The sequence below is a fragment of the Dermacentor albipictus genome, chromosome 6, assembly GCF_038994185.2.
Source record: "Dermacentor albipictus isolate Rhodes 1998 colony chromosome 6, USDA_Dalb.pri_finalv2, whole genome shotgun sequence".
NCBI classification, from domain to species: Eukaryota; Metazoa; Arthropoda; class Arachnida; order Ixodida; family Ixodidae; genus Dermacentor; species Dermacentor albipictus.
Window position 1 is genome coordinate 63,648,133 of NC_091826.1, and position 21,364 is coordinate 63,669,496.

At 42.6% G+C, this 21,364-nt stretch overlaps 1 protein-coding gene across 1 annotated transcript in view; it reads left to right on the plus strand.

The window, feature by feature from the left end:
- Positions 1-21,364, plus strand: part of BicD (protein bicaudal D) — a 44,423-nt gene that overhangs the window by 3,357 nt on the left and 19,702 nt on the right. Inside the window, exons 2-5 of the mRNA XM_065444767.2 lie at positions 929-1,069; positions 6,279-6,503; positions 8,609-8,858; positions 20,336-20,443. Coding sequence (XP_065300839.2) covers positions 929-1,069; positions 6,279-6,503; positions 8,609-8,858; positions 20,336-20,443 — 724 coding nt within the window. The remainder of the gene's footprint in view (positions 1-928; positions 1,070-6,278; positions 6,504-8,608; positions 8,859-20,335; positions 20,444-21,364) is intronic.

The window sequence follows — 21,364 nt, forward strand, 5'->3', positions numbered from 1 at the left end:
AAAATGTATGCACTTGAAAACTAGCAAGAAGACATGCAGTACATGAAAAAAAATTCATTACAGTGCATCGAAGCACAAGAGCACAATTCCTTAGTACAACATCAGTAATACAGATAGAAGGAAAACAGCCAAATACAAGATAAAAAAATCAATCCTCAAGGCTTTAGTGTTGAGTAGAGATGTCCGAAGCAGGCAATGCCACTCATTAAATGTGCATGGAAAAAGTGAGAATTTGAGAAAGTTTGTTCTGGCATTATAGCTTTGTGCAAGGCATAATTTTATTGACAGAAGTAAAAAGTAAAATAGAGTAGAAGAAAAGATCCACTTGTTGCTAGTAAAAACCGAACACTCAACCTTCCCACTGTGGGCAATTCTCTGAGAGTTGAGCTGTGGGGCCAGTTCTACCCTCCCCCCCCCCCTCTCTTCCCAGACACACACAAATACTTTTTGGGGTATTTGTGGAACCTGAAGGTGTTAACCAGTGCCTCTCCTGCTCAAGTTGTTTCAAGTGGAGCATCTTGTAAACCGCAGGTTTTGTATTACCAGGTGAACTTGGGATCAGGCAACTGGCCTATAAACCTGCACATTCTACCACAAACCATGGCCAGAGTTGAGAGCTTCGCTACTCAGGGGGCAAGCAGAGTCAGGAGGATAGATCTGATTGGTTGGATACTTCTGTCAGTAGCAACCAGATGAAATCAAGTTCAAGTTCATGGATTTTGCATGCCAAAACCACGATCTGATTATGAGGCAGGCACGCCATAGTGGGGGACTCCGGATTAATTTTAACCACCTGGGGTACTTTAGAGTGCCCAGCTGTAATCAGACAAGCAATAAAAGCATCATAATAAATCATAGTATTGTGTTTTCAAGCTACTGTGCAGAGGGTATGTGCAGCATGGATGTGACGGGATGAAAATTTCGATAGGCCCTCGCCAAGGTGCAGACGAGCCAGAAAGTGTCCACAACTACTGGCATCGAGCAGGAAGAGAGCCTTCTCCAGGAAACTGCAACCAAGGAAGCCTCACTGACATCCTCTCTCCAGGAATTGGAAAAGGAACTGAAACAGGTGAGGACATGTATTCTGTTTGAATATTATTGAAATATATCTTCAAAGCTGGCACAACTCTACCATGCTTCTTGCATGTAAAAGGAGGAAACTTGGCAAGCATGAAGGTTGGGGAACGCCTGGAATATCTTGACTTAATATAAAAGGGCCCCCATACCTCTTCTGGTAATTCGAAAAACAAAACAGTCGTGTTTTTCTCCAGGCCTTTCCCCGTCTTTTCGTATCCTGAGGCCAGTGGGGTCATTCACGTGACGTCACTGTGGTAAAAGCTGTCGATTAGTCCATGTATGAGAGACGTCAGTCTCGATCCATCTGCTAGCACATCCTTGCCATGCAGTCGCATGCTCGCTCTTCGTCATTTTGCTTGCCTTTTGTGCTTGGTCAGTTCCTTTCACCTCGTGTAGCGTGTTTTTCACTGCAGTTGTGGCGGCGGCAGCATGTAGCTGAATAGCGCAGAGTCCTGATAAGCAGAAGTTTATAGCATGTTTAAACAAGAAAAGCAAGAAACAACAGTACTTTAGGTACTGACATAGTATTGAAGCGTCTTTTAAAGAAGTACGTGGCGAGGAGAGGGTGCTTATGGTTGAAGGTAGCAAAAGCGAGACTGAAACTGGCTCACTCGCCTTCGAACGTTAAATTTGGTCTTGATATGCTGGACCTGGCGTCATTGACATTATCATTATGCCATGAGACAAAGAAAAATTTGCTGGCATCCTGTAGCAATACAGTTAAGCCTGATGATGTTACTCATGAAGAAGAGAAAAACAAGTGCTGCACGCATTTATTTTAGGCTGAACTTGTGTGTGGCAGCCACAGCCCTAGCAGGAACAAAGCAAGCCAGTGTATTGTGATGTCATGACGTGTCTGCCTCCTTGGTACTGAAACCAAAATTGATTCCTGAAAGCAAAGATTAGAACAAACTATTTAGGCTGGTGTTAAGCATGGCAGTATTTTTTTTATAAGGTTTAGAGATTTTTTTCTTTATTTAATCTAGAAAAAATACAAGTAAAAAATGTTATGTCAATGCTCGTTTCTTCTACGTCTTCCTTTGTCGTGTCTCGTCCTGACCAGACGTGCTTCCGTCGAATTCTCGATTAATGCTCGTTTAATACTATACAGGATTTTTAAAATATCGCCTGTAATAGATAGCATAATTACAGCCCTTGAGCTTGATTACTCAAAGCGGGTCACATTACCTAGATGCATAATTGACTAATTAGCAAGAAATCAGGGGTGAAGTTTTCAGTAGAACACTCCATGGCACATATTGCAATTTATAAATTGTATCTGGTAAGTTTGGAAGGTGTGTTCACGTGGAACGAATTTTCAGGAGGAAATTAGTTTCGAGATATTCATTCCCAAAGTGTGCTTGGGCATTCCAGTTAATTTTGCGCTTCAGTGTAGAAAGCAACATTTTGTTAAAATAGTAAGTGTAACAACAATGCATTTTAACTGGAAGTTTGATGTTGCATATATGAAAACCCGTGCCATCCTAAGAATTCATGCCAAGTGCTTATGCCTTGCCGACTCACCGGGTACAATTTGTAAATTGCAATATGTACCCTAAAGTAATTGGTTAACAACTTGAAGAATGAATGTTTAATTGTTAGATTATGCATTTAATTTTCTCATCCTAGTAATGTCCGCCTCTTTGAGTAATCCAACTTAAGGAGCAGAATTATGCTGTCTGCATCAGGTGGTGTTTAAGAATTCTATGCATTCTAAAAAAAAAGGAGCATCTGGTAACGTAGCAATTAGCACGAGGGGCAAGTAGGCAGCATGTTTCAAATTTTGTACTTTGTATTTCTGGCTTTGTCATTGATGTGCTTTAACCCCTAAATAATATGTCAATGCTGGAGAAATTACTATGATTCGGTCTGTTATTGTGCCTCTGCCTGCAGGGCATACCTCGTTTTCAACGCTAAAGACATGTATTGACTACAGCTAATTTGTGTCTCAGCATTGAGTACTCAAAATTTAATTCAAGGCTGTTCAAGATAACCTTTAGGAGCCTGCTCTCTCGTGATTATTTACACTTTGAAATAGTATGTTCAGTATGTTCTTTTCGTGATAAAAAAGAAAGAAATGATTTAACAAAAAGGATACCTATGTAAACGCAATGAAGCGATACCTTCCCATTTTCCTACATCAAAACACAGATTTTTTATTGTCTCTAACTTTGGTGTGCATTTATTTTAGAAGGCATTTCAAAAAGTTCCGCAAGAATAAAAGAGAAGACAGATCCTGCCATGAAAGTGCTTCTTTTAACATGACGACCAAATCATAGCTTGCTTGTTAGTAAAGTTGCAATTGGAGGTTGTGGCGTGAAGATGATTATAAGGACCTCTGTGAGGATGCACTTATTGGTTGGTAGAATGTAGCCTCAGATATAACACAATGCCTTGTGCAAAGCATTAGAAAACAGCAATGATAATAACTGCTATGTGAAAAAAGAGTAAGAAAATATAGTTAATGGGTAAAGGATAGAGTAATGAAGTTAATATGATTGCAAGTACGGGAGGCACTGACCTACATCAACAAAATAGCACTAATTTGTAGCATATTGGGAAAGCAAGTTGACATGCCCAATGTCCAGCTTGCAAGGTGTAGGACCTTGTACCTTATAGCATTGCTACAATGCAGAGGGCATGAAATAGACTGTTTTTAGGGTTGGTGCACTAAACCCATATGCTTGGCTACCTTGGGTAGGTAATGAGCATTGTACAGATTATCACTTGCACTACTTACATATCACTTGCAGGCATCTAAAAGCAGAACTGAGGCTAAGATGGTGAAGAAAAGTTTCTGCTCACTGAACGCGTCTAGTTTTGGTCATGGAAGTGGCAGGGCCTTGTAGCACGTCTCTTGTTCATGGCTGCATCAAATGAGTGTGTATGCGCCACACATTTGTGCGGCACAAGTCTGCAATCTACGTAAAGCAGTTTGACTTAATCAGTGACATATTGTAAGCACTCCTCACTCCCCCCCCCCCCTCCCTGCGTCTATTCAGGAAGAAAGAAAAGCAAATTTTACTAATTCACTCACTGCATTGACTGGTGGGCTTGGCAACCACTACAGCAGTGAAAGTGGATTTAAAATGTGAAAAAACATTTAGGAGTTCAGCACTTTTAAAAGGTTTGCATTGGATCAATGTAGAATTCCTCTTGTGTGTGTGTGTCATAGCACTCTTGCCCTAACTTGGTAATGATATGTACATAACATGCGGCAAATTCATGCTCTCTTGGAATGATCAGTGACTTAGACCACGTCTATAAAATGCTGCCTAATTTCTGTGTACCATCTTTGCATTCAGAGGAATGAGTTGCATTTCATTCGGCTGCAACGTTAATGCATACCGATATTTGAATGTGATGGGAGTGGCCGCAGTCTAGAAGTCTCGCTTGTTCCGCGGGGATGCTTGGCTCATTGTGTACTTTTTCGCACATGCTTGACTACCGCCTTGAAAATTATCCCCCCCCCCCCCCCCCCCAATGGTGCTTGAGGCTGCTAGGACGGAAAATGGGTGTTCACATGCCATTGTAACGCTGTATATGGTGTATGTTCATGCATGCATGTATGCGTGTAGCATGCACATTCCTGGTAGTATCTTGCATTCAACATGGCCAAAAGTGCAGATGACAGGGCAGAAGAGCCAGCTACGTATATGCTGTGAGCTGATGGTCTTATTTGAGTTGGTCAACTACAATCTAGTGGCTTTATCTGAAATGTTACCAATGCATAAAACAGATTTATTATAGCCTAGCAGAATAGTGGACCTGATACTGAAGAAAGGAAAATGGCACTTGAGAGTGGGAGAGGTGTAGTAGGCGGAGTAATGATAAATAGTTTGCATATCTACAAGGATGCAGTCGACTGAACCACAACATGCAGTGGTGTAGCCAGGGGGCGAAGGGGCACACCGAGCATGTGTCTCCCCTCACCCACCCCATTTCCAGACAAGTGAGTGCCCCTCATCCCCGCTTCTCTAAATACCTGGCTATGCTACTGACAACAGGGTTATAACTTGAGATCTTTGGGAGGGGCATCGTTTGAACTGAAGTTGAGCAAAATAATAGACGGATGCAGGTCATGCTAATCACTGAAGTATCCAAAAGCATGTAGCATGGTTGCAAGAAAGGCATATCAAAAAAGCGGTCTACGGTGGGCTGTGCAGTATTGTCTGAAATCGGTCGTTTGACAACACGTCCATCTTAATCATGTAGGTCTAACATTGTGCCAATCCTGATGCCACAAAGAACACTCGAAATTCCTGCACATTTTGTTACACTTGCCACATTGCTTTTCCCTAGGCGAGTTTCAGAAAACCTTCAATAACAAGGCACCACCATTACCTGAGCATTTCAGCATTTCATCCTCGTACAGATTGCTTTAACTACAGTCTTCTTTTGTACAGTGTAGACTACTAGAATTCGTTGCCTGACTGTGTGTGACATCTTAGTTGGAATCAAGGAAAAGAAATGGGCATGGGCAGGACATGTAATGAGGAGGGAAGATAACTGATGGTCATTAAAGGTTACGGACTGGATTCCAAGGGAAGGCAAGCATAGCAGGGGGCGGCAGATAGTTAGGTGGGCGAATGAGATTAGGGAGTTTGCAGGGACAACATGGCCACAATTAGTACATGGCCGGGGTAGTTGGAGAAGTATGGGAGAGGCCTTTGCCCTGCAGTGGGCATAACCATGCTGATGCTGATGATGTGTTTGTGAATGGCCACTTGATGAGTTGATAAAATGTATTGAATGTTAGTGCTGCAAACCTTGTTTTATTATGTTTAACTGTCTTATCATGCTGTCTTTTGCCTTTGCATCATTCCGTACTTGCTATAGTCCATATTTGGGCCGCAGCTTGTACAAATAAATAAAATAAAGAATCTAATCTGGTTAAGTAGTAGATACATGTCATATTAAAATGTACTTCAGTTAAGTTCACTGTTTGAAGCAATTGGTGTTTGTGAACAAGGCTCTCGTACGAAACCTCAACTGCCCAATACTTATTATTAGCTGCACCTTTTTGGTTAACATCCTTCTTCCCACGACATTGTCTATGGTGTTTGCTTTGTTGTCTGGTAAAGCATTGCAATTACTGCTGATGCTTGCTGGATGAATAGGCCACTTTTCCATATGGAGTCAGCACATAATTTGTCTCTGGAGTGCCCTTGACCGACCTTCTGATGCTTTTCCCTGAACAGGTTCGCCAGGAGCTCAGTCGGGTCCTGGCCGAAAAAGAGCGGCTTCAGAATGAGAACTACGAGATCACGAAGCACGGCGATGTGTCGGACTGGGAGCGCAAGAACCTGCGCTCAGAGCTGAAAGACATGAAGCTCAGGGAACAGAGGCTGCTGACGGACAACAACGAACTCGAGGAAGAGAACATCTCTTTGCAAAAACAGGTCTCGTCGTTGCGCTCGTCGCAGGTCAGTACCTTTTCAGCTTTCCAAATCGTAGTATGTTCTTGGTGGAGTGTGTGCTGCTTCCTGTGATAAACTGCTACTATAATGCAACGTGCTTCAACCTCAATCTTCGAATTCACACTTGTTGATTCTTTTTGCACATTGTCCACCAGCTGGCATTGGCAATTTTTGGTGGCAAATCAGGATGGTCCCAGTGTCACCTGGGCAGTGCTGGTTTTCTGTCTGAACAGTGTATGTTCTTGTTTATGAGCAATCTTGTCTTTAAGAGAACAAGTGAAAATGCATTGCTTTGCTGCACAAAGCGCATTCATGTAATGTTAGTAATCACTTCAGTCCTCAATAAGGATGTCATTTTTGCACCACAAGCGATTTTGATTTACGTTTCCTTGTTTATGTACCCAAAGGCCCGGTGAATCATTACACAAAATCAAGTACCATTGGAGCGAACTAAAATCTGGCATGCAGATTTTTTTTTTTAAATGAAAGAAAGAAAACGATGCAGAATTTTGTGCACAGTCACCTAGCTTAAAATTGAAACATGAGCTAAGAAAGACGTGTAAAATTCAGTGCAGTTAAACCTCGTTATAATTAGCTTGAATAAAGCAAGATTCTTTATATAACAAAATATGTAACTAACTTTTCATAACTTTTTGACCAAGGAATACCATGTATTTTGAACCTGAACACAGCCGATCCTGGATACATCAAACTTAAAAGAGATTGAGAATAGCTTGATACATAGATAATTTGTAATATAAGATATGTCCATCTGAAGCTCATCTGAGACCTCTGCACGTCTCGAACAGTTTCTTAATGATTTGCTTCTCCAAGGCTGTTTTGACTGAACAAAATTTTACTTATTTTCTGCTCACAAATGTTGCAACTCGCTGGTGCAGTGGCATAGTCTTTGATATACTGTTCGCATCTCTAACCCTAAATATCGTCGTCACCCAGACACGACACCATGGCACACCTTGAGCGAGTTGAAGTGCATGATGTAGATTTTTATTGAACATAAGGTAGCACCATGCCACCATCAGCGCACTTGTACCGCGAATTGCGCGTGAATTGGCCCGACTGCATGACTGTTACAATAAAAACAATACGCCGTTTAAACGACTGATCGCCATATGTGGGCAACGAGACAGGCGGACGTTGTTTCGGAACAGACTTCCTGTTGGAACCATTTGCCCTCACTTCTCGACCGCTCTAAAAGGTCTGCGCACGTCCTTTTGTTTGCCATCAGCGCTCTGACACCTCGTGGCCGGTACGTCCCTTCATTCTCGGCCTTTCTCCTCTGGCCCCTGTGTCGATGACTGCCGACACTACATACATGCTGTTAGTTTCAAAAGTAGCTTTCAGCTTGAACGTCTAAAGTCCATTCCTACTCCCATGTAATCGCGCGAGTGCGAATGAAACGCCTGCAGTGCAGACCTGCGAATTGCACAGCAGTAAGTGTTGTGCTCCCGTGCTGCACAGGAGGGACTTTTGATGTGACATTTAAACATTGTTGAACCGAATCAAATCCTTTTTTCCCTCTGAAACTAAAGACTTAGTGACGTTCTGTTGTACTAAATACAAGCAAGGTTCTCAGTTTAATAATGAGTCAGTGTTCTGTGGCGGTCTTTTATTGCAATAAGTTAAGCTCTTTCCAGCTTTCCCCTGAGATACAGAAGGGCTTCCCAATCATTATGGCAGGTTGGTTATCGTAAGGCCAATGTGCACAGCAGACAAAAACGTGGACAGCGCAGCAGGTGACTTGACAACCATTACACGTGTAGCCATCATTGACGCTGTGCGTGCCGACCGTAGTTAGTTCCAATGGCAAAGGGCAGACGCTGTTCCAGCATCAGGTTCAGCTTGATTTGCCGCCCGTCAAAGATTCCTAAATCGGGAGGGCCGTGGCAAGATTGCACACTTGCGTGGCATTAAGAGCGCAACGAGTACAAGGTACTATGTGGCGCTGCGCAGTTCTCTACATCGAATATACTGAATATTCGAAAAACTGAATAGTAGATATCGGTAACATTTGAGTATTCGCACACCCCTAATTACATACTAAGCAGGCAATGGCAACTTGAACACTCCTGCTCTCATGCTTGTTTCAGGTGGAGTTTGAAGGCGCCAAGCATGAGGTGCGCCGCCTGAAGGAAGAGGTGGAATCGCTGAACGCCCAGCTTGAGGAGGTGGGCTCACTTCGGCGCATCGCCGAGCAGCAGCTGCAGGAAGCATTAGAAGCACTCCAGTCGGAGCGAGAGCAGAAGTACGCTCTTCGGCGGGAGCTGGACCAGCGGCTGACGGCCGAGTCGCCCGTGTTCCACCTCGATGGTCTCTCCTTCGCGGGCTTTCGGCTCGGAAGTAAGCGTTCCCTTCACCATCCTCTCGTGCACCAACTGAACGTCCCTGAACAACGGGCCTCGTTGCATGCTGGCTCGCATTTTAATCCGTTGGGGAGCGGTAACAAGGTGTACTGCACGAAAACTAAGCAGGGGGCCCGCGGGACTGTGTCTAATTCGGGGTCTTCTTCTCTCCGGCTTGGTTCGCGGTCTTTAAAGCTTGGTAAGCATAATGTTGTGCCGTGTGTTGGGTCGTCCAATGTTGTGAGGTGTGGTGTGCGGTCTTCTGGTTCGCTGGTGCGTGCAGTCTCACCCTGTGTCTGTCGTGACATTGAGACTCATCTGGCCACCTCTGCATGCTGCCAATTACATGGTGTGCTCGATGCCTCGAATAGCACTGTTTGCGGCGCCAACTTTTCCGTGGACTCTGGATTTGGTCCTGACCCGTCGCCTCATTGCAGTCATCCTGCCTCATCACATGACTGCCACTGTGCAGCTGACATTCCAAACAATGACGTTCCAATGCATGTCCCTCGCATTGTCAGGGGCCACAGTTGCAGCTCGGCAGTGTGTGAGGAAGCCGATACGCCATTTTGTTGTGAGCCATGTCCGTGTTCGTCGAACCTGTATTGCCATAGTCTCTGTCACACTGCCGACCATGTGTGTGAAGTCGGTGGATTTAGCAATATGCAGGGTTGCTGCACACCTCAGTGTCAGCCTGACTTGAAATTACATTCTAGGCACATGGTGCATGGCTGTAGCAAGAATACTGCTAGAACTTCCATAGGCAGCCGCTTCAGTACTGACATTGGTACAGATGGTGCTTGCAAAAAAGCACAAGCTTCTACAAGCCCAAATGGTGAGATGCAAGCATTGCACTCAAAGCCGATTTCCAGGAAGAAAGCACATTCTTTGTCTCAGGTTGAAGGGAAACACTCTGATCCTGGACAGAATGCCATCTGTCACGAAGTGACTCTCAAAGCCACTCCATGCCTATTGAGTAGCTCACAGAACAGCTTTGCGAGGCAGATGACAGTCCTTTGTGAGGAGCACAGCTGCGAGCATGAGCGTGGTTCGGAAAAAACAGGGAAGGACTCGCAAGTCGATAATTGTAGCCTGAGTGATCTGCCTAGTTTTCAGCCTCCAGTTAGGTTAAACCAAACCATTAACGACTCTGCATGCAGCGACGAAGCTTTTATGGCAGAGAGGGACAGAAACAAGGTCTTGGAGAAGCGTATCTTCGACGGCAGCTGGAGCTCCCTGTCTTCCATTTCGCCCACTCATCGCGATAGCTCTCCTGAAAGTGAATGGCTGTGCAATGCTTCTGTCGAGGGTAGTGTCATAGGCGATTACTTGCCACAGCGGGAGGCAGCCCGAAATGGTTCAATAGCTTCCTCAAAAAGTACAAAGCGGCATTCGTGGCATTGCAAAGGTCGCAAGGCAGTGTACAAGCTGTCTTTTGCAATGGTGGACTATGTCTTTGCGCCATGAAGGGTGCGGCACCTGGCTGTGATAAACTAAAGCGAAGCCTCAGCAGCTTGCTTGTGTAGCTGCTGCTTCAGGGACGCAGTGCAGTTTTGTGCAGAACATACTATAAGCACAGAACAAGCTGAATGCAGCTCTGCTGAACTTTTTATACACAGACTTCATAACTGCCAGTGGCAATATGGTGACATGTTATGTATTAAGCTTCGGGCTAGGGCAATGGCAATGTCGGGTGTGGTGGCGCATCGAACCAGCAACTATCCTTTCCATATAAGGTTGCTGTTGGTTCAACATCTGGAGCTTAAAGAGCATTGTCACGTTGCCAGTGAGTTAACGTTTAGCTTGAGTTGTGTTCTTGTTTTCAGCTTGATGTTTTGTTTTAGCTTTTTGCTGTGATATATAGTACTTGTGTCTGTGCAGAGCACGTAAGGCAGGTTGTGTGATACCTTGGTTGTGGCATTATATTTTGTTGAAAACCTTGTCAGTTGCATTTTTATTATAAGTACTATTTGTCCCATTTTCCTTGTGTTATCATGTAGTTTTTGTCTATTGTGCATGGTGCCCAGTGCATGCTTATTAGAGGTGGGCGAATATAAAAATATTCAAATATGAATTGAGTACGAATAGTAAGTATCAGATATCGAATAGTCAAATGCAGACGCACATGTTTGTAGCATTAGTACTTATTTCGGGATAATTAAGTGCCAAGCTTGTACTGATGAGAAAAAAATGCAGCCTACTATCACGAACAATGGGCATCAGTGTTTAAACACAATATCAGTAATTGTCAATGAAAAAGCTGCGAAAATAGCCTCTCAACATCTTTAGAGGGCGGTTGGCTGCTATATTTCTGGCTTTCCAAAAGCACTAAGCAAATGTGGTCGTTAAAAAAATAAAATGTTGTGAAAGAAAAAAGAACTGCTGAAGGAGTTATGCACTGTAGACAAATGTAAAAGGGCCTGTTCCAAGTGATGCACCACTGTTTGTAGTGCAAAAAGGTAAAACTGCTACATCACTTGATCACAAGAAACACTAAATTACAGACTACATGCAAAAATATCATGTTTTCATGTAGGCTACCACCGCAAAACTGTAAACGCAGCTTGCATTACCCATTTTGGTTTCTGCATTTGTTCTATAGCTTTTGTGCTTATTTCACTTTTGAATGACTTGCTATACCTTATTCGGCAGAGAACAGCGACCCGACATTAACATTCAGTTGTTGTGAAATATTTCATTTGTGTCGTTATTCGAAAGTGCCAAATAGTTCATTTTTGAATACAAATAGTTTATGTGTAATATTCGTATTTGAAACGTTGAATATTCACCCACCCCTACTTTTTATATATGTTTTCGTACTTTTGAAGTATGAGGTTGTGATACATTGTACATAGTTTCTATGGACGTCACAACTGCATTTTCTGGAATATGTGGCTCCAATCCATAAGCAAGCGCTATGCTGACCACAACTGGCACCATTATTTATGTTGTGCGTTTAGTCTAATCGTGCAGCATAGCAGTGTTTATGAGTACAGTACTTGGCTGCAGAAGCAAGTCCCCAGTACCAAACACAAATAGAAAACTGGGTAGAAGCTTGCGTCGCTTGCTGGAAATTATAGTTTCACAGTGGAAGCTAATGACAGTATTATTAGAAAACTGTGTAGAAGCCTACATTGCTTGCTGGAAATTATAGCTTTACAGTGGAAGCTAGTGACAGTATTACGAGATAAATGCCATAGCATCCGGCTAGCTTGCATAAATGGAAATGTCTTGAAGAAGCTGTACAACTTGCTTTTGTGGGGCACAGAACTGAACCTGCTGCAGATTAATGAGTACTTTAAGTATCTTGTGCCGCAGCACTTGTTCTGGCATCTTGATAGAGCTGTAATGTTACTGGAAATTTTAAGGCGTCAGAAACACATCAAAAAGTTTTCTTTTATGAAATTTTGAACACACATAACTTTTTATAACTTGTCAATAGAGCAGCATGTATTATGAACCTCAATTAAATGAAGTGTTTATATATGATCTCAATATAATTAAGTGTCACTGCTGCCACGAATGAATACTGAGGCAATAAATGGAAACTGCTGCGAACGCAGATGGTCAAATAGCGCGCTCAGCGACAGAGCGATTGCTGAAGCGGTGCTGCATAGCAGCAAGCAAGACCCTCTCACCGTCATGTTTTTCGTCGAATTCAAATGCAATGAGATCCTGTCTCACCTTGCACACAGAGTATGCCTTGGGTGTAAAGAAAGCGTGTGAGGGTGAGCAGAGAAGAATGGTGGCTTGATGCGCGCAGTCTTCCTGCACAAGCAAGGGGGGAGGGGGGAAGCCGAGTGTGTGTCTTCTCCTCTAGCTCGGCCGTGGCTGCGCATGGCTGTTCGCGTGCCGTATCCTGGAGATAATCTGTGGCAGGTGCAAAGTTTGGGTGAGCCGAGATGGCCGTGGCTTCATGTGTGCTGCCTTCCCACATGTTTAGTGCTGGAGATAGCATAATCTCGAGTTTTGCAGATGCATTGAAGCCAGAGGCAAACAAAGTGTCCCCTTCCCTCTGCCTGCACTTCTTATATAGCGTCGTCCTCTGTGGGTGACACAATCAGCCATGGGGGCCGAGTGGATGCGAAAGCGTTGCAGGCTTTGCTTTGAACCAACGATGTGAAGATATCCTTGACACGGCATGAAACTGCATCTTACTTTCCGACCTCCAAATTCAAGGAAATAGTTGTTGTCTCATTGAAATTAGTCTTTTTTTCCCAATTGCCTGATGTGTTGGACAATATTGTGGCCCTTTCCATGTCAGAAAAATTTGTCAAAGACTGTACCTACCGTATTTACACGATTGTAACACGCAACCATTTTTCGTGAAAAAAAAAAATCGCCCTCGATTGTAATGCGCACCCGTTTACTGTGACCTAAAGAAAGAAAAGTCCTTTACAGTATCACGCACCTCATTCTCTTTCATACAGAAATACAACTTTATCTCATTTGGAAAAAACAGAGATTTGCACCCAATGCCCTAAAGTTGCAATAAGTAAATGAAAGTCGCAGTTTCGCGCATAAGGTGAAGCATCGATTACGATAGAAAATTAGTAGACAGCTATATGAAAAGTAAGATAGTAGTTTTATCGACATTATATGGTCGATAAAACTACTAGCTTACTTTTTGTAAGATAGTAGTTATAAATGTTAAACTACTATCTTACTTTTAAACATGCGCTTACTAACTAAATTAATGAGCATGGTGTCACATGCATACAAGCATGAACTCGTCTCACTCAATGACTGCAGAAACTCTTTAAACGTTGGAGTGAGGAAGCACACAAGCAGGAGCAAGGGAATTGACCTTTGTGCAGCCTCTCGCTTCGACGTGAACTAGGCGACGAGAATGCAGCGCGATGCACCTAGATGTGTAGACTCTTGTCTCTGCCGCAGATCGCTTTCAAGATAGAGGCCACTCAGCCGTGTCGTACACAGCAGCCGTTGGTGTAGAATGCCTCTCCTGTTTATGCCAGTCCCGCACGCAAGTTGGCCGTGATGCAGCCCGATTTCCGTCCGCCTCCTCACACGTAATCGCGTTCCTTTTAATTGTGGCATCATGATGAACTTGGCATGTCTTTGCAGTCGGCACTTCCATGCTGATAGAGCAAACGCAGAAAACAGGAAGATGGCATTGAAGCATTGCGTAAGCACACCTACTTCAACACATGGAGAAAGCTACGGCAGCTAGGCTTGAAGTGCGTACGAGGCAGCCATTTTGAAACGCCAATTGCAATGTGCTGACACAGATTTAGGGTCGTATTCGATTCTAATGCACATGCAATTCATGGACCCGCTCTATCGGAAAAAAAGCGCGCATTAGATTTGAGTAAATACGGTAATTGCATGAGTAGTTTAATTTCAATATAACAAAATAAAGTGCTGATTTTGCCGACTTTGTTATATCATGGTTTAATGTATTGGAAAAATATCTGGCAGAACCAATGCTGGGTTGATATCTGAGTAAGTGATAGATCTTTAATCCTCCCTCAGTATATCACGTTATGTTGTAATGCGCATATGCACATATGTATTGCATATTTACATGTGTGCATATTTATTGTTTTTCACAATAGTTTTCATTAACTCTCGATGCCTTCTTCTGTTCCTTCTTTTGTCCGATTTTCTTCTGGCACCTCTTCAATCTGGCCCGAAATTGCATGCAGATCCAATGCACATGCTGGAATCAATGTCAAGCAAATATTCTTTTTTTATATTAGATGATGCCTTTTTGATGCTATAAAAAGATGGCTTGATTTGCTTTACTTTGATCGGAGTTTTGTGTAGAAATCTTTGTGGAACATGCAGATTCTGGAGTACTGGCTAGAAATTGGCTCATACCCTCAGGCACATACTCAGTGGCTAAACAAAGAAAGTAAACTAAATCAAGGAAGCTGTTAAATGTAATTCATCATTCCATTAACAGATTTAGGTACCTTGCGATGTTTGCTAGCTGACATTGCATGTTCAGGTTTTATATAGGAAGGCAATTTTTGTTATGCATAAGAGGAGGTGGGCGTACTTGTTCACCATACAAGGGTTATATAAGCCTCTACACAGGTACTTTCATTTGGCACTAGTAGCACTAGTGATACCCCATGTCCTAGGTTGGCATTGAACAGCCAGAAACTGACAAGCCACAATGTCACTTTAAAAGATATCCTAAACTGTGTTATCATAGCAAAATAATAAAGAACTGCAGGCAAAGTCAATGCAAGGAGATGTTTTCGCTGCTTTTGGGAATAAGTTTAAATTTTGTAAGAATTCAGTTTTCTTTCCATATAGATTCTTGGTACCCTATGGAATTCTCATCTGCCAACAATGAAAGCTGCTCTTTTGCTATAGATAGGTGGGGACCTGGCTGGTGCATTGTCTGCATGCTTGCAGCTCTTTAGTTATGGAGTAGTTTGAATAGATGTAGCTTAGCGTTGCTGCGCGGTCAATTAGTAGTTGATATTGGCGTGTGTCATGGTGGGCAGCAGGACCATGTATGCCAGCCTCGGCTATCGGCACATAGTGAGCAATGTCACCAGACACTTTTGCTTTGTAGCAAGCGTGCACGACACTCGCGAGTATCGAAGGCAGCACTTGTGTGAGATCTGGCCATCACCACGGTGTTGCACTCTAGATATGGCAGATGTACAATAGAGCAATGCATGAGCCAGCATCGCACATTGGCAGCCGTAGTTGGGGACGCAGGTGTGACGTCACATGAAAACTATGCAAGGCCTAGGCATTATGTTACTTGAGCAGCGCTGTGCAATATGAGTATGTGCTATACCTGTACTGTGTATCCTTTAACGTAGGAATTTCAAATGCACAATTCGTTTTCGTGGTTCCACTTCACTGCAGAAGTTGTAAATATATAGGCATTGTTTTTAGTCCATTTAAGCTAGGTGTCAATTACATTGTGTGCACTGTTATCCGTGGTCACCTCTTGGCACTCTTGCTGCAAGAACTGCAATATCTTTTTACACCTTTGTCAAAGCACAAATATAGATATAGTGTTTTGAAGACATAGCGCACAGCCTTATTGGCTTAGCCTGGCTTGTACAGAGAAATGTGATGCAATTTTGCCAAGCAGGGTACTAGTTTACCGTATTTGTACTTGTTTTTAACCTGACCAGCTGGGCATTTTACCATCGACGTGCCATTTTCCAATCTTTACATTTACTTTTCATTATGTGCAAAGCTTCGCTCACAGCTTAGCGGCATTTTTAGTCATTGTAGTGATCGTTGTTATTTCTTTGCCTGATGAAATAAACAAATTTTGCTTTCATCACATGTTTCATGTGATTGTTCCTTAGCTGCTGCGGGTATGTTACGCAGGCAGATTGCCTGCTAGCCAAGCCCATGGCAGCTCTAGGATGTGTTCTCGTTTCTTCTTTCATATACTGTATGGTTTATGTCGTGCTGCTTGTTATATGATCGTTTATTTAGGCGCTTTAGTGAAGCACTGTTGCGGTGCCACGAATTAGGAGACGGTCAAAAGATGTTCAATGGTTTGCATCCATGTCAATCACAACTTTAACTGTATAAGAATGGTCCTTGGCTTGCAGAAAAAGCACATGGAAGGCATAAAACACAGTGCTGACATCCAATGTCGATAATTACTTTAGATTTTGTTTATGTGTATTCTCACTTCTTTTTCTGCAGTTGCAAGTAAAGGCTAGTTGTAAAGCAAACATTGTATGTTGCATTATTTGTGTTCTTTTCTAGCCATCCCCCAATAGCGTGCTGAGTATACAGTAGAACCCTGTTGATACATTTTTTCAAGGGATCATGGGAAAAAAAGATTGGTAACATTGGGGAAAACGTAACGGTGAGAAAAGCCCTGATTCGTCATAGCAACGTCAGGAACAGCTCTGTGGGACTGACGATCGCATGCTTCCAGCATTTCAAACTTCTGAATTTTCCTCTGTGCGACTGCATTTATGTGAATGCCGCGTTAAAATACAATGCAGGATGAAGGAACATTACGGAATGGCAACGTATCGAACGGGAAACGGTACGTAAGAGTCAATGGGCTTTAGGCCGCAACCGCGAAAATGACGTACCAGCCGGGAAAGCGCAACAGCGAGGAATACTGTAGTGAACAACTTCTAGCTTATTCGAACCACTGTGAGACAGAGCATGCATAGAACGGGGGATGTAGTTTGCTGATTATCTGATTATTTGGTATTAAACCCTTCCCACTTTCAAGATGTGGAGCTCTGTGTGCCCCCTAGCTGCAAGAAGTTGCAATTTAACACGAGAATGTTAGTTTATTTCCTTTCGTTGAGAATTCCCGAGTGATAGCCATTGTCATGAAGCCTTCTGATAAGGTTTATTTGTACAAAACCTGTTGCAGGCAACACTGTATGTTGTTTACACCTTGGGGCATTTATCTTATGCACTTAAAACACTTAAAGAGTTGAGTCCCAGATAGCATCACAGCTTCAGTTGTAAATTTAGTTGCTGCCATCATTCACACTTCTTGTGTTTCAATATTGGTTGGCGTATCGATGGTACCTCTTGAACTGACAGGGACATCCTGTTAAATCAGCAGCCGAAATGGATGCTTTTCGCTGTCCTTGTCACAATGTCTTGTGCTTTGCTGCCACTATAGGATATTGCATGGTACCAAAATGCATAATAGCATACATGCCCGTTTTTGAGGTTTTGTTGTAAAATGCCTAAATTTTTAAACTCATTCACGTCCAGTTTAGCAAAAAAGTGATTTCTAAAGAATACTAAACATAGAGCGGTCGATTTCTCAGAGCCCCATTTTTCGAACGAGCTCGATTATTGGGATCCATCCACCGCAGCCCTAACCACTTGTTGAACCAGTGTATAAAGGCAACCCAACTTTGGGGCCAGCGTTTTAAGTGTCTCGTGCATAGGCCTCATAAACATTTTGTTTGTTCGAGGTGCGGATAATTATGATTTTGGCTCTAGAGCAGAGCATTGTTCACAGCAGCCTTAGTGAACAAGGTTAACAATGTTTTAATAAACAGCCACTATTTTCAGTGACAGAACATTACGTGTGCGTTTCACCAAATTTTACTTTTTCCTTTGGTTTCACTGTAGTAATTCTAAAATTTAATGGTTGGCAGTTGTGTGATCGTAAGATTTGGCAGCAGTTGTTAAAAGGCTTTTTCTGGTCTACTTGAGCACCACAAGTCTGTCTTATATTGCTGCGCTTCAACGTGGGCATCTTTAGGGGTAACCAATGCACGTAGGTGGCACAGATGTCTTCGTTTTTGCTGCCAGTGACCTTATCTGTAAAGAGGAGTGCATGTCAGCTTAGAACTTTGACAGACGCTACTTCGCAACTGATTTTACTTCAAAGCGCTGAACTGCCTGTTGCTAGGGTAAAGCAGGTCCTACGACGCACTATCTGTGCAAGCTGCAATGACTTTTTATTTGTTTCGAGTGGTAGCCATTTAGTATCACTATTGTGCTGTCACGTTTGACAGAGTTTTGTATTCTTGTGGCTCATCAGTACACAGTTCATACTGGAACTTGCACGGACACTAAATTGCATGATTTTTTCCAATTCACATTCTAACCCTGACGTCTGCCGGAAGTGCCTAACATACCGTGGGGAACATTGTCACAGGAATCAATTCTGGTTGTCTGAAAAAAAGCATTAGAATGAGTGTACTGCTATTTGCACGTGCCCTAGCAATTTGCTGGGAGCATATCTTGTGTAATCACTGTTACAACTGTGAGTCTACTGGTTGAAGTACGAAGCCAAGATGTTATAAACTTAATCTCCGAGCTCATCTACATAGACAGCAGTTTTGAAGAGCGCTCACCTCAGATCCAGTGTCGAGAGCATTTGACTGCTCTGCTGTCGAGTTGTGTGGTTTATCTCTGCTGGCTTATCTTTGAGCAGCGAGTGCAGGAAGCATTGTCAGGCTTCATTGTGTGCTCTCAAGTGCTGCACAGTCATTGCATGTTGCATATCTGCCTGCTTAGCCTGTTATTTGTTATCAGTGCTTTCAACCTCGACTTTTCCTCTTGTTTAAAGTTGCAGTAGTTTTCTTGCATAACATTAAGATAATATTCCATGAAAGCATTAGAATTTGGGCTTATTGGTTATACATTATGGATATGCAAACAGCACAAAGATGGGAAACACAGGGAGAACACCTCCTTAGTTTTGGTTTGGCATTGTTCATGTATATCTATTATTATTTATCTGCACATTCCTGTAAAATAAAGTGCAACAACAGTGGAGAGATGAAAGCGTGTTGTATTTTTACCTAAGTAAATTTACTTTTTAGTTAAAATGCACAGCAAACACTAACCCATCATATGTAGACACATGATGGGTGAATGATGACATATGATCAACATATAATGGGATGTTTATGACAACTGGGATATTTGGCCTTCAGTTATGTTAGCATACAAAGGATTCTGAGAATTTGAAGTGTTGTTTTCCGAGTGGTGAATGGAAAGGGTTCAGATACATTTTTGTATCATGTGTTCGATGAGTTGTTGGTCTTCTGCATTGTAATAAACTTACAAGGTGTCGATGTGAGGACTCAAAATGGCTTTTCTATTTCTGTTATCATTCTTGCTTGTTATTGTAAAGCTGTGGCAATCCAGCATTATGTGATTTGGTTGGAAATTTGCTTTGTGCAGACTGTTTTACTTTGAGCCAATAGGCGGCGTATTCTTTGAAATGCCAGGCGATTTATGCTAATATATTCTCACTGCATGCAACGTAATTATTGTTGTGTACTTGTCAGACATATCTTGCTCTGTGTAATGGTTGTTAAAAGCGTAATGGCTGCTAAAAGCTCAGGCAAGACATTTTAAATCTGTTCCTACAACACAATAGCTTCCTTTATATGCAACCCAAGGCTTGTAAACAAGTTGTACGAACAAAAGTATGGCAGTTAAGCTAGAACTCTATGTGGCTTTGTCATTGTGGGCATTCGTAAGAAAAAAAATATGCTGGGGGTTTTATGTGCCAAAACCACGATATGATAATAAAGCATGCTTACACAGCAGATGACTCCGCATTAGTTTTCACCACCTGAGGTTTTTTAACAAGCACTTAAATCTAAGTACATTAGCACTTTTGTTGCATATCGCCCTCATCGAAGCGTGGACGTCACGGCCAGGATTGAAGTTGCAAGCTCAACCACGGCAGTGCAATGCTATAGTCATTGGGCTACCCCAGCGTGCGCATTTGTAAGAAATCAGCTGTATTAACAGAACGGCATTTCCGAAATGATGGGACATACTAACCATGATTATAGTTGCCTTGAGATTAACTGGTCTTTGGAACACGCAAGTGTTTGCTATGGGCCACAGTTATGGAGGTGTTGTGAGAATGTTTAACGTGACAAGCAACCTCTCGGTATGTGGTGTGAATTGGTGTGGCTATTCAAGCAGTTGGCGTCATGATGAAATGCTTGACCATGCGTCGATGAAGCGAGCGTGCTCTTTTTTTTTGTCCCTGGGCACATGGTGCAGATGCCAATCCAGACGAGAGCAACCGGGTCGAAGATGAGGATGGCGACTCTGGCGCGCCTGTGCTCAAGCAAATTGAGGCAGACTTCATCAACCAACCTATGGAACAGAGTATGTCATCTACATTGTGATAGCTCCAATATCTAAGTCAGATCTCTTAGCATGTTTATTTTTGCATAGATTGTTGCTTGACGCAAGCAGAAAGAATGCCCTCTTCCTGTCCCTTTGAGAGAGGCTGTTGCTACTGTTTTCTCTAGCTCTTGAAACACTGCAGACATAGCTATTTTTACCGTAAAAGCTGTAGGCATTTTCATTTTCACACATACATAAAAATAATAGAGTTAACAAACAACCTGGCCTGTAAAGACATATATTGACACGAAATTTTTTATCTTGCAACAAAACAAATCTTACTTTCGTCCACGAAACCACCAGCAATTGCTTGCAGTTTCATAACAAAACAGCAGTTAATGCTTGTCTCAGAACCGGTAACAGTGTCTTTCGAATTCGAAATGTCACAGTTGGCTGATTATAAAGCAAGCAAATACCCTTCTATTTTCCGGCACTGCTTTGAGGTGAAAGAATTGTGAAAATAATCTGTTTGCTTAGTGAACTTTTTGCACATGTGTGTCATGCTGCCAGCGTGCATATCTTTAAAAAAGATGTCATAAAATATTTTCAGAGTTGCAGCCACTGTATATATTATTTAGAGAAAACATAGATTCTGGATAAATATGTAAGGTTCTTGTTCTTTTTTTTTTCATTTTGATCCTTAAGGCAGTTGTACTATATGTATCATATATATAGTGCACCTTGAGGTAAGGAGTTAATTTGGCCTACATGATCAGGGCAGAGTGCACTGTACATAGTGTTTATTCTCTCTAAATATCTAGGCGCATTTAAGGGTCCTTTAATGTCTTTTAGTGTTAGCACTGTTCACACTATTGTGAAGTTTTAGAAATAGGGGACCCAAAGTTTGGCGATGCTACCTCTGGGTCTCCTCCTATTCCGGATCCCCAAAGTTAAGGGATG